The sequence below is a fragment of the Maylandia zebra genome, linkage group LG1 (assembly GCF_041146795.1).
Source record: "Maylandia zebra isolate NMK-2024a linkage group LG1, Mzebra_GT3a, whole genome shotgun sequence".
Taxonomy (NCBI): domain Eukaryota; kingdom Metazoa; phylum Chordata; class Actinopteri; order Cichliformes; family Cichlidae; genus Maylandia; species Maylandia zebra.
In genome coordinates, this window is record NC_135167.1 from 12,387,510 (window position 1) to 12,401,729 (window position 14,220).

Below are 14,220 nucleotides of genomic sequence, written 5' to 3' on the forward strand. Positions count from 1 at the left end.
TAATGAAATATTTATTGTCTTCCTCTGAAGTGAAATATTTAAAGAATCTGTGGGGTTGCTTCTGATCTTTGTGCTTTTTAAATGAGGCAAAAAGAAAACCAGATTAACCAAACAGGGCGCAAGTAATCAGGACGGTTAGGTATTCTACAAATATTAACAAAGGTCTCGTCTTAAGAAATTTTTGTAATAAAAATTGCTTTGAAAGAGACTTCTGACCTCAGTAATGCTCGGTGACCCCAGAGGCCACAAGGCAAAGAGGCAAAGCAAGCAGAGCCTGAATCTGACAAATGTTTCTGTTATCCCAAATCGAGAGATAACAGAACTCATCATTCTTTTTTATTGTAAGTTAGACAGTTGGGCAGCCTTGTTCCAGTTTCTGCCTTTTCACTAATTCCCCCACCATCAAATATTATGCCTCTCCTAAATCGGGTCTGTGGTACAAAGTCCAAATGTCAGTCTGTGTCTCATCATTGTCATAGGTTTCACCATTCGTTTCCTTTGAGCTTTTCCGTTTCATCCGTGTTCTTCAACTGTTAACGATTTAAAATCAGGTTAAAATGGTCGTAAAAGGTGCCATTTTCCCAACTAAAATGTGCAAGCTCATAGGAAAGAGACATCAGTCAATCAAATCTAAATCTGCCTAATTAAATAAAGACACCTGTGTGATCACACCAGCCCATCAAATAAGAAACCCAACACTGCCACGCAGTGATAAATGAGCACCGAGTTTAACTGCAGTGTTCACTTTAATGTAATTTTCCGGATCTCAGTTTCTGCACCAAGAGTAGGTCACTCCCTTTATTGCACACACAAATCCATTCCCTCAGGCCTCCAACAGTTTTAATCATGATCTTTCCATATTTATCATGTTACATATTAGGCCGAATAAATGAGCAGACATTTAAACTTTCACCCCCTTGGACTGTGTAAGGGAACGCCAGCAGCAGTTTAAGGCTTGGGAAATTTATACTTGGATTTCTCTCGGTTTCTTGAATGTTGAGCTGAATGCCACATCTGTGCAAACAAACGAAAAAAATAAATAAATAGAAGTACATATTTTATGTTTACACAAAATTTTGCATTTGTACACCTCCATACAAGCTGCAACTTGTTGCTGAAGAGTATTGTGCTACTCACTATCCCATTATAATCTATAATGCAACTTCATGTACAGATGGTCAAATCCTGGCAAGAATTAAATTTGTTTAATGAGTTTTAGGACAAAATACTGTCAGATAATGAGACAGCAGTTGTATTTTCAGGTTCATGTGACGGGAAACAAACAAGGAGAATAAAGAGAGACATCTTGCACGTAGCACACAGCAGGAAATAATCCACTTCAAAAGCATTCAAGCTACATGCTTCGTGTGGTTTAGGCCACAGGCAGTATAAAAGATGTACGTGGCCTCCGTGATGGCACTCACTGGTTTTGTACTACAGATTTTCAAGTCTCCGTTATTTTAAACGAAGCGTGGAGTGCAAACACCAACATTGGCAGGCTTGGTTAAAAAACCGCATTCGCAAACTGCAGCACAATCCAGTGAGCACAACAGTCCAACAGCTGGGTGTAACATACAGATAGATATCTGCTAATTACTGCGGAAAACAAGACTGAAAATAACCCCCCCACTACAATTTAATTCACCAAAACTGAAGCGCAAAGCTTTTGCCTGGTCTCTACTATAAAACAAGTCATTAGTCATAAAATCCATTAAACCCCCCTATAGAGTAATCTATAGAGGCTAAAGCTGTTCCTTAAACTGGGATGTAAACGTGCCTTTTAACGCTGTACAGTCGGGCTTTTTCAGTCTGTGGGGTTCGACTCACTTTTGAAGCCAGACCTGCCACATAGCAGCAAGCTGACATAGCAGGTGAACTACGGTGGTGTTGTGACGCAGTTCTGATTTATTTTAAATGAAATGTTGTCAACCCAACCCTACATACTCCAAGAGCCCTTTACCTCGGAAAGTATTCATAGTAGGATGGCTGCAGTCACCCGTGCTATCCTTACACGTGTTTCACTGGACATTAAAGGGTGGGAGGTTAAGAACTGGCAGGTTAAGGTCTATTCATCTAATCAGACTTTTGCATTGTTGCATACAGATGATGAGTAATGTCTAGAGAAGTTCACGGCTTCAGTGCATGTGTAACTATAGTCTAAGCACATCATAATGACTGGGTTAGGTGCGACTGACAGACTGTTTCACCAATGACGGGCACGTGAGCGGGATTTATGGCTCCGTGCGCTGTCTGGCTCGGTCCAGTTTACAGATTCAGACTTGCTTGATCACTAAAGCATCCATGCAATCTTTTTTTGTTTAATTCTTAAAAAAAAACCCTAGCAATAACTCTTACCCACCATAGTTAGGTATACAACGAGCTACACCCTAATTTTATTCAAAATGAGTTATCCTTCGAGGTTGATCCCACCTAACGCAGTAAATACACTGTACTTCAGCTGAAGGCAAACAATAGTTTATGAGTAAGTACCCCTGCCTCCACAATGCCAGCTTTTTATTTTTCCCCACACCGTCTGTTTCTGAGTTTTAGACCACAGCTGAGAGATAACGCTGCCATAAATTGCATGACTTGGAAGCTCAGAAGTGTGTGGGCAGATCTTTGAAAAGTGGCTGTCTTTACATACTGCTCCGAGAGCAGAATGAGTGCAAATGTACATCCTCACAAGTCCGCATTTGCAAGATTTCAAACCTCAAAAACAAGCTGATGCACCAGGGACACTGACAATGTTTGCAGACATTGGACAGCTTCTTTCCAGCATATCTAAACATTGAATCTTAGTTTGTAAAGCTTGCACAATCTTGCAAAACCTCCATTTTAATTAGACAGAGTTTCAAAACTGAACAACTTTCATCCCAGACAAAGCCACTCACTTGCACACACAAGATTTTTAATTTCTACCTGAAAAATAGTCCCCATGCAACCCACAGCTGTTCCTGAAGGAAAAGAATCAGCTGCTGGGTTTTTGACACAGTAAAAGTTGAGTCTGTCAGCCTCTGTGGTGACTGTATCTTAATGAGCCACAGTTCACTCTCTACTGTCATAAATGTCTCCACACGTTGAAGGTGCAGGACGGGAAAGGCTCATTTTCCTGGCTTTATCAAACTATAAAGTCAATTGAACAAAAACTGTGAGAGACTGCTGTCGGTGCACAGGGCTTATGTTTCCTGCTAGCTTTTGGTTGAATGTGGGGTCTGGGTGTAGATCTCATGCAGGCTATTGTTTCCACATCCTCTGCAGCCTGAGTAATGGCCTTCTGAAAACAGGCCGTCTTTTGTCCTGGCCTCCCCGGCTCCAGAGTGAGATGCCATGGCACTGCTTCCCTTTCTGGTTGATAGGAGGAGGAGAAGGTGGAGGAGGGAGTGAAACCTGTCGCCACCACCACTGTCTGTTATCAGCAGGAGGCAAGTCACTCTGAACTGGTTGCTAATGCAAACTGTGCATGTGTGTCTGTGCTAATCCAGCATGAGCAAAGAGGCTCAGCTCCAGCTCGTCTCACCGGGGCGTAATCAGCATTACTGCCACTCATAAGAGTGAAGGGGGAGAAAGGCCAAAGTGTAGCTATCAGCCAAACATCTCCACCACTGGTTTAAAGACAGACACACACACACACGCTCAGACAGCCAGCCAACCACCACCCTCATCCTCACCACACTTCAGTAAACACTACTTCTCATCATCTCATCGCAAACAAAAGGGCCGAATCGTTCCCAGGGCCACAAGTTGACACATGCCATTTAAGACAAGTCCCCTCCACAATGGAGGACAGAGATACAAAACACAATGTGTGTCTGTGTTTCAGGCTGCTTGGAGGAGAGGGGGCAGGGGGTGGCAGAGCTGAAGAGAAACATACAAAGAGAGAAACCAGTGATTTTGAGTGTTTTTATGCAGGCGTGCGTTTATGATCCCACAGTCAATCAGTCAATGCTTGGAGCTATACTGTGTCTTCTCTCTTGCTGAGTTCCACATGCCGACACTGCGTGATTAATGTGGCTGCCATGAGTGGGAGACAGTGCATGTAATCAAGCCCCAGCCTGTAATCACCCTCCATTCCTTTTCATTTGCAGTTTCACAGAGGGGCAGAGCTGCTGCCAGACCTGCAAGCTCCAGCACTGGGGCGGAAGAGGCCGATATGAAGGAAAAGGAGGAAGTAGTGCTGCGCCACAAGAATCCCTCGAGGTTTCTCCCCCCTATAATGCCAAGAACGATACATCTCTGGCAGGTGCCCGAGGGCCAGACTGCCAACTTCAACAAATTGTGGGTCACTGTTCCTGACAAAATGTCACTCCTTCCACCCTCCAAACTAAGCAGGATCCTCCCCTGAAGGGTATGTTACCCAACGTACCATGATGCACGTGTGCAGGGGCGGGGAGAGACAAGTGGCCCTTTACACCTCATTAACTTGTGTGTGAAGTTTTCACATAAGGGAATTAGACAGGAATCGGGATAAGTGAACCAAAATGTGCTCTGGATCTCCGAGCTGCTTGATTGGACAGAGGACGCTTTTCCAGAGCTAATGAATCTCAGAGGAACGCCCGCATTTTTTATTAAAATAAATCAAAACAAAAAAACCTCACCAACACATAAATAATCTGGTCAGCACATAAGAATATTCACAAGAAAGAGCACTGATTTTTTTCCCCCTCAGAAGACAGCATTTTCTAAACATGCTGAAGGAGGTGTGCAGTCATTTTTCTTGAGAGGCCTGGTATTTTGTTGTTGTGGGCGTTTAGATTTCATATGCATTTTGTATATCTTGTATTTTATGTTGTATTTGTTGCATTTAAAAAAATATGCTTTAAGTTGGCATGGGTGCTAGCTTGGACAGACGATGTACTACAAAGCAAGCTCAAGACAGCCAGACTTCATTCATCTCAGCTCCCTTAACTAAACTTAAAAGCTCAGTCAGATAACTGGTATCACAACGGTGGTAATCGACTTTCTCTGTTAACTCAGACTTTCTGCTTCAGGATCTGGACATGCTCACATTAAAAGGTGCGCCTGGCACATTATTTGATTCCCCACCCAAGACAACAGCTACACATCGACCTTTGGATTTAAACATTAATATAGTCAGTCAGGTTACTTAGGGTGATCATCCTAATAAATTAGATATTCAAACCACTTTAATATGTCGTCAGATCAAAGGGAAATTTTATTGCTTAAATAGGTATCACTGGTGATAAATAGCCATAAACGTAACTGATCAATTTTCTAACCTAACCTCTGTTAGCTGCTGTTCTTGGAGTTGGAGATTAAAGCCAAGCATGAAAACACTACAAATGTTCTGTATCACCAACTGAAAGTATGTAAATTCCACTGACAATGCAGTATGTGCTGCAGAAACTTTATAGCTGGGCTTCCTTCAGTGGCTTTAGCAAGTCGTAAGTCATACAGGCCAAGAGACAGGCTGGTGACCCCCTGCCAACCTCTGGTTGCTAGGGAAAATGTCTATTCCTGGACTGGTTGGTGAGCTGTTGCTTGGTGTCGCTAGGTGAAACTGCTAACATGTACTTTCAGTTGCTTTAGTCGCCAGCAGGTTGCCTCAGTGTGTTTTGCTGAATAAGTTGGAAGTTCTAAGCTCCCAGATGGAATTTGGATCTGGAATTGTATCTGGAACAACCCAAGATGGTGCCAATTAGAGCTGGGCGATAGAACGATAACGATATGTATCGCGATATAACTTTTACTCGATAGAGAAATTAAGCTATTGCGATAGACCTCGCCGCTCTTGTCCTCAAAAAAAAAAAAAAAAAAAAAAAAAAAAAAAAAAAAAAGGTCAGCCAATCCAAATTAAGTAGCGCAGAGCCGAACCAATCACAGCCGCAGCGTCACGTCGCGTGACTTGTTACGTACAGCACAAGTGCCAAGCCGCACGTGTGTTTGTTTGGGAAGCAGCCAGCGGGTAATGGAGCCAGCGCGTAATGGAGGAAATGAGTGTGCCGACTAGAAAAATCAACTGAGCGTGACCGAAGAGAAAACAGATGATGGTTCCAATGCCGGAGAGATTGTCGAACGGAAGAGCCAAAGAAGGTCCGTAGTGTGAAGGTATTTCGGCTATTTCAAGTCTGACAAAAAACAGAGTAGCGTGCACTGTAAATTGTGCCGAAAGCAAGTCTGGAAATACAATAAACCGGTGCATGCGTCACACTGCGCCACGTTATTGTTTCGGTGAAATTAACTTCTACAATACTGTTAATTGTACTCTCTGCAGTGTTTAAATGCTTACATATACACACAGTTACTGTCCCTCCACACATACGACTCGGTTCTGCTTCTATGCCCCAGCTTTGTTTACGTTTTCCCACCGAGGCTTCTAGACTTCTGATTGACCAATATTTCTGCACGGTTAGGAATCTAGCGCCACCTGCTGCTTTGGCATGTTCATAGCAGCGTTTTCCTTCATTTCTCCCTTTGAGTGTGGACGGGATTATTTTTTTAAAACGAAAACGGAAAATCTCCGTTTTCAAAAATACCCGTGTACGTGTGGACGTAGCCTCAGTCTCTGACTGGAAGCGCTAATTTGTCATTCGGCTTTTGTCAGACTAAAGTAACTGTTAAAACTGTTTGAAAAGCTCAGCTATACAACAAGGAGAGATTGAGAATTTCCTTTTAGTTCTCAGTTTATTTGATATTGACAAAAGTTAGTCAGTTTTGTCTGTTCTTCTGTAAAACAAACTAAGATTTATTTTTAGAATTAATATTTTGTTTCTAAGTGGAATTGACAATTTAGTCTGTTTCGTTTGTTCTATTTTGAAACTTAAACGCTTTAGTGGCTGCCTTTTGTGTAGTTTGCAATATTTGCCTTTATTTATCTGAAAAAGTCTCATGTTCCTTAAGTACATCTACCCTGTTGAACTTATTATGGGAAATAAATATTTAAATAAAAACAAGCTGCTGATTATTTCACATTTTACTTGTGAGCAACGGCACATTTAAATCTTACAAATATAGTTATTTGGCTTATATCGTGATAGATATCGTTATCGCCTGAAATGAAAAAAACATATCGTGATATGAAAAAATCTCATATCGCCCAGCTCTAGTGCCAATGAACGTAAACTGTAGTAAAACTGCAAAATTTTTTTACTTTTACTTTACTGGAACTATTATGGATTTGTGACGTGCTAAATAAGTTATCCACAGACTTTGTAGCCAATTTCACCTACCAACTCCTCCAAAACCTCCAGCAGCCGCTCACCGAATGGTTGAGGAATACTCACGTTTCAATAGAAACCTGTAGTTGCTAGAGGTCATTACCGATTAGTCTACAGACATGTGTGACTGAGGCTTGCAGCTTAAAAGCTTCATGCTATGAACATTTTTCCTTCCCCAGAGAACACAGAACTTTAAACACACTGTAAATAAAAGAATTATGAAAAGTTCCGATTAGGGCTGGACGATATTATACCGCTCACGGTAATACCGGTAGAATGTTGGGCAACGATAAGAAAATAAAATATCGCAATAGAATATGGGTAAAATGCACATGCGCAGTGCCTTTGTTTTCATGCGCACATGACCGAAAAGCATGGCAGCAACGGAGAATGAGAAGAGGCAAAGCGGATTGTTGAGTGAAACAGATGAACCAGAATTGGTTTGTAAAAATGGTGCAACTTCAGTGGTGTGGAACTGGTTTAGCTTTTGTCTGTCAGATACACAACAAAGCACTATTTTTGCTAGAGCATGCTAGCGGGCCGTCGTTATTACTGTATTTGACGGACTAAGGTGCTCGTAAATCTGGGAGTAATCTGGGACCAAAACTCTGTCCACTTCAGGTGCCAAAGTCAAACGAACACTGCAGCATCACTAATAGTTAAAAACTGTCTAAATTCTTTCATCTTTAATAAATTGATCAGCATTGCTGCTTTACCAGGTGTAACGATTAAGTTTAACATCCAGGCATCCATGAAAACAGAATTTATTACATTTAACGGAGTTAGAAGTTAGCAGGAAGTTAGCGGAAGTTAGCTCGCTAGTTTCGCTAGTTACCTAAACATGATATAGCATGTTCTGACTGAGAGATTTCTGAAATAATTCAAACGTACAGCTATGCTATCACTTCCAACATCAATGAAGACTGAAAACTAAATAGCAGTGACATTTGTAGGGTTACTGAAGTTGGACTAGGTGGTATATAATGATGTGCTAGCGACACAGCTATGTTAGCATAACATAAACAGTAAAGCTGGAGGATGAATGCTAACTTTTTTCCCACTCGATAAAAGTTAACGTGAAGGTTCCTGATGGTTAGGGACAAATGCAATAGCATGGCAGGATGCTGTAAACGGACCAAACTTCAGTCAGGAGAACAACTGAGAGAATCCATCCACAATATGAGGTTAGTCATTAATATACTGCAACAACATGGGAATAGAGCAGCTGTGATAGAATACAGCATTAATGAATCAATGGTACAGAAGTGGAGGAAGCAAGAAGAATGAGTTGAATAAAGTTTGATTTATCCGACTGCTTTGTTTCGGTTAATGTGCCTTGTAATCCTGTGCACCTTATGGTCCGAAAAATACGTATTTGACTTTTTTTATTTGGCACACTGCAGTTTAATGTTGCAAGGCACCTCTTTTTAACTTTAGTGGATATTATACATGTTTATGCTGAGGATATGTCAGCCCATTTCAACTGGAAATGTCTTTTGGTTAAAGTTTCAGCAAGGAATTTGCATTTGCACTGTTAAATCTTTATATAGCTTTAATGCACATAAAAAACAGCTGCTTGTTTAAGTGAAAATAAATAGATGGGTTTTTGCGTTAGTAAAGTTGTGGAGTTGTATTTTGTCTCGCATCAATTATATAGTCAGTTATATCGTTATCGCAAATTTTCAAATATATATCGAGATAAATATTTTTGGCCATATCGCCCTGCTCTAGTTTCGATGTTAGATTTTAGACCAAAACTCTGCTCCAGACCACGTTGTGTGTTCAGCACAAGTTAACACAGAGATTGACCCACGTAGAAAGAAAGACACCTTCATAAATCTAAGCTCGCTAACACATTAATTTTGTTTTGTAGTACAACCCCTCTAATCTCCCTTGTAAAATACCCCTCAACCACGTTTCCTGTTTAAATAAAGGCATATCAATAAATATGATGCTTGTTTCTACTGTAGGGAAAAAATATATAATCAGTGCCACATACAATACAGTATTGTATAATGTATAAATTTATATGTATAATTTATAAAATGCCTGACAGATTTTCCCAGCTTAGTTGCAGTGGTTTGCAACTTCATCATATCTCAAGATGACTTTTTTGGGCAGAACACATACTTTTCAGTGCCTTTGTGGCAACTGTTTAGATAATCCACATACAGTACACAGTAATGATGTGACAGAAGTACCATCAATGTTTTTTATATTTTGGTCATGGTTAAATAACTAAATGGTTAAGATGAAAGCTGTTTGCTGTGTTACTCCCCACTCCATTAGATCCACAGCAGGGAAGTTTTTATCATGCTGGGCACAAACAAACCCTCGGGGCAGGCCACAACACATCTGGACCGACTGTAACACATTAGTCTGAAAAACCTGATTCATTTTGGGTGATCCAGGCAGGGTGACAACACACCGCCTGCATTCCCCCGCTCATTGTTATTCAAATCAGAGGAGACGGCACACAATCAGAGGGGACTCTCGGGAACTCAGCATAGGCAGGCTAAACACACGCACAGACACACACTTGTGGAAAAATAAGTGCCAAAATCCTCTCCTTTCATTCACTCCGGCAAAAGAAACAAACAAACACACGGCACACATGCAGATGGACCTTAAGGGATCGACGCTGGTCCTGCCAGGCTAACGACTGCAGCACACCGGGCACAGGGGGGCAGGACAGGAAAGAGGAGGTCAGATATGAATAAATCATGTCTGTAGACCACACAAGGGATAAACAATCACACCAACCCAAATCAAAAACATCCTGCCAACACCCAGGCCAAAGCAAGCAGAAAAAATTATATCACACATACTAACGCGTGCATACATGTGCCATTCACTGCATCACTAAAACACGCTTTAACACAGAAGGTGTGATCTCTCTGCTCAATTACTGGCACACACAGAAAAAGTAGGACTCCCAACTTGTAATGGGACGGGAAAATTAGCAGGTCAGAGTTCATGTCATTAACCTAGCTATTACTTCAGCAAAAGTGTGCCACTGACACACACGCGTATATCCCCACATTTATCAACGTCTGAGCCAGGCAGACAGGGAGAGCTAATGCATACTGAAGTCATGATGCCTCACGCTGTAATCAAGAGCGTTACAGCTCCTGTAATTACCTCTAAACATTCGTTTCGCTTATAAATCTGTGCCGTATATTTGGGAGGAGTGCCAGATTCTCTCCGATCCCTGAGCCATCACAATGACAGAGGCGCAGATGAACTGTCAGGGAAAAAAATAATGTCTCACTCAGATCTCCCGATATGACAGAGTATTCAACACATTCCTTACATTAAAAGGAGCTCAGTTTAACTTTCAGAAAATCACTGTTAATGACAGTCATGGCTGTTAAGTCAACTATAGTCAGCATTTTGTTGCACATCATGTCTGAGTTTATGTCAACAGCAATGAGACACACATAAGTCTCTCCTAAACTGCTTTGTTGTAACTAATGCAGCGACCAGAGACCAGTGCATACCCAAGCATTAGTATAATCAGAGCAAAGCTGATTTGAACAAAACAAAGCTACCAGTGCTGGATGCAGGATAATTAGCAAAGTAATGGATATTTGTGATTTGGATTTTTTTTATGAGTAACACATGTGAATTTGCTTGTCTAAGCACTTTGTAAAGTATGTTCTTAAGCTGCTATAAATGTATATTAAAAATAATAACAGTACAATAACAACAATAGTAATATTAATGACAATAGCGAAGACTACAAGTAGTATTACTAATAGTAATCACCAGTGTGTAAAAGTCTTGAGCCACCCCTCAATTCTGTATATTTTGCTTCTAAGGAGCCAGACTTTCTCACAATTTTTTGCTCTTGAGCAATAGTTCTCCAGCTTTTCTTTGTGAAACTGTCTGATTTTTCACTCATTTTAAGTCCAGTCCTTGTATCTTTTCAGAAGAATATTTTTCATTGTATTATTTTTGGTTTGGTAATTCACTTAACACTGCCCTGTGAATCACGTAACTTATGCACTTAAGGGATGAAAAGTGTCTGCACACAACAGACAACTTAACAAAGAACCAATCCTAAACTTTATCTTTAGGCAGCGTTAATAGCCATTGTTAAGAGTTAGTAGAAACCTTGGCATCTCTCGTCATGATGTGCAGTGTGTCCTTGAAAAATCTGAGGTAACTGCACAAGTAGCAAGAAAAGACTACGTTGTAGAATAAAGGTGGTCATACCAAATACTGACTCTCAAACTCTGTATTTTGCGTTTATATTTCCATGTATGTTTCCACATGTTTAAATAGATGAAAGCACCTATTTCCAATTTTCCTCACAAAATAAACAGAAATTAGGGGTGGCTTAAGCCTTTTGCACAGTACTCTATCACTACCAACACGCCACCTTGTTGAGCAAAACTTCCATATAAAGTCAGTTGCCATTTCCCTCGTGCATGGAGCACAGGACAAACCCAAATTAATGAAACTCACTTTTCACGCACAACAGCTTCTCTATTAAAAAAAAAAAATAAAATAAAACAGGGAATCCAACTATCATCTTTGGTTGTATTCTAACTGCAGGCATTTCTCAGCACGCCATCAGCTTCGGATTTGCAGCATTCGTTTTCTAAATTACTGCCATACGTACTCGTATCATTGCCTTGTCTAATGGGAGTTGCAGTCCGTACAGAGCACAACACAAACAAAAACAGGAACTGACTGACCGCTTCTTTACCTCCAACTCTTGCAAAGAGGTACCGACATGTGAATCAATCCTCTGTGACAGCTCGAGTCAGGTCAGACGCAGGTTAGAAAAATCCTGGACTAGTTACAAAAACGACAGGCACCACACCTTACTGTCAGAAAAGTAAAAGATTGTTTTCACTACTCTTAAACTTAAAAAAAAAAAACCAAAAAAAACCCCCACACACATACACAAATTAGAAGCAGCAAACGTTCCACCACTATTCACATTTACAGGTTTTACAGGTTATCCATACCCTGCCCCCCCACTCCCTCATAAAGCTCAGGACCACTCAGCTCATCTTGTCATGACAGGAAAGGGGGGGGGGTTCAACTCTTTCCAACCAGCCTGTGCAATTAGCATTGCCTGAAAAGAAACTATTCCCCAAGGACACAGCTGCTCCCGACTTGAGTCAAAACACGCATACTTCAGGCTGCTTACTGCAGATTATGGCTGAATTTCACGAGCCAAAGAAAGCTGCTAATGCACTGCTGTCCTGATGTCCAGCGACACACATGCAACATTAACTTGCATTTTTACAAAGTAGAAACAAGGTGCACAAGGCTAATTTGTATCTATTAATGCTCCTCATTTGACTCATAATAACTCCTTTCCCCACTGTTGACTCTGGCTCTGTCAGTGTACTGCGCACTTCTCCCTCCCCTCCTTCTTCCCCCAGCACTGACCCAACAAAGCCTCTCCACAGCCTGACCCAGTAACCTGCATGCCTCCTATCTGCTGGAGGAGACCAGCTATAAGCTCCCATCTGAGCGCTCCGAGGGTGGCAGCATGGTGGAGAGTGTGAGTCAGAAGGAGACAACAGCTCGGCAGCAGAATTTAAGGAGCAATTTGCTCCTGTTTTTAGAAATGTTGCTATTTTATTCATTTAAAGAACAACAATGCAGGCTTTTTCAATTTAGTTAACAAATAAATGGGGTTGAAATCCCAGAAGCATAAAAATACAGTTATGTGCACATGTGAAAACAAACAAATAAATATGATCACACTTACCCCTTGGCTCCCTTTGAAACATATTGATGGCTCACTTGATAAAGACCCCTAATGAGAAAAAAGAAAATGAGGCTATTGTAGTTGCATATAGGCGTCTTTGGAGAATTATGCAATCTGAATTAGTGCAGTAAATATAATTTATCTTACATTTAAACAGATTAAAGCACAAGTTACACAATCAATAAAGCCTGTGTGCTGTTAATGATCTCCACTGGAGCCAATTATGACACAAACTAGGCTACTTGTCAATTAGATAACTATGCAGAGTGCTGCCTCTCTGCTTTACTTTGAAGCAGCACCAGGAAGGTTTCCCAGCAAACAGCTGAGGGGCTCGTCTTTCCTGACAATCACTGGGTTTAGTTCTGGTATGTTACCCAGCCACGAAGCCAACTGATTCAGTCAGAAGTAACTGTACTGGCCGGAGCCACAACCTCAACACACACTAAATTAAAAGCGTGAGCTAAATAAACGCAGAAAAACAATTTAACAATAATTAGGTAGTGGAAATTTTTAGAAAGAAGATAAAAGAGAAACTTTGACGCATGAATTCACATCCAAACACACAAAAAGAAAACAAACAAACCACAAAGGTACCTTGAGGTTCTGGTACGCCTCCAGCGCTCTGATAGCCGTGTCCGTGAGCTTGACATGGTACAGCGTCCTGTTGGGGCTGTTTTTGTTGTTTTTTCCACAGGAGAGCCCGTACTGGTGCTCCTGCCTGAGAGAAGCCATCGCTGGCTTTTCTCGCTGCTGTGCAATTAAAGCTGCTTTCCTCTCTCGGCTCAGCGCTCTCCCCGCCGCGTCACGCCGAGGGCGGGGCCTCGCTCGGTGACAATAGCGCCGTGAACTGATGGCTCCGAGCGGTGGCGATACACAGGCTGAATGTGCAAAACTAAACGCTTAATAATTAAATAAAAGCTAAGGGGAAAACCATAATTACCCATTTTACATATGAAGGAAAAAAATGCATGCGTGTAAGCAGTGTTGTCAGACTTTTTTGTTGTTTTATTCTGGTTCGTAAAACTATCAATGCCATTTTTAAAGCGTTCTGACATAAGATGTATTTAAGACAGATCGATTAAATAAAATAGTAACAAAAATAACAAGACAAAGTAACTCAATTATCTGAAATGTAACAAAAGAAGTGAAATAAAAATAAATAACAGAGCTGGAGAGCTTCTTTTGGCTGCTTTCTTTAGGAGCAGGAGATCATCTGCCTCCTTCTCACCCTATCCCCAGCATCCTCATCTCTCACTTCAACCCTCTGGATGGCCTCAAAATTCATTGTCCAATATATCCACCAACACTCCT

At 41.2% G+C, this 14,220-nt stretch overlaps 1 protein-coding gene across 1 annotated transcript in view; it reads right to left on the reverse strand.

Moving 5' to 3' along the window:
• LOC101477985 (RNA polymerase II elongation factor ELL) overlaps window positions 1–13,941 on the reverse strand; it is a 35,932-nt gene extending 21,991 nt beyond the window's left edge. Inside the window, exons 1-2 of the mRNA XM_004539595.6 lie at window positions 13,504–13,941; window positions 12,910–12,957 (exon numbers count right to left, since the gene is read on the reverse strand). Of these exons, the coding sequence (XP_004539652.1) occupies window positions 12,910–12,957; window positions 13,504–13,641 (186 nt within the window). The 5' untranslated portion in view covers window positions 13,642–13,941. The remainder of the gene's footprint in view (window positions 1–12,909; window positions 12,958–13,503) is intronic.
• Window positions 13,942–14,220: the final 279 nt, after the last annotated feature.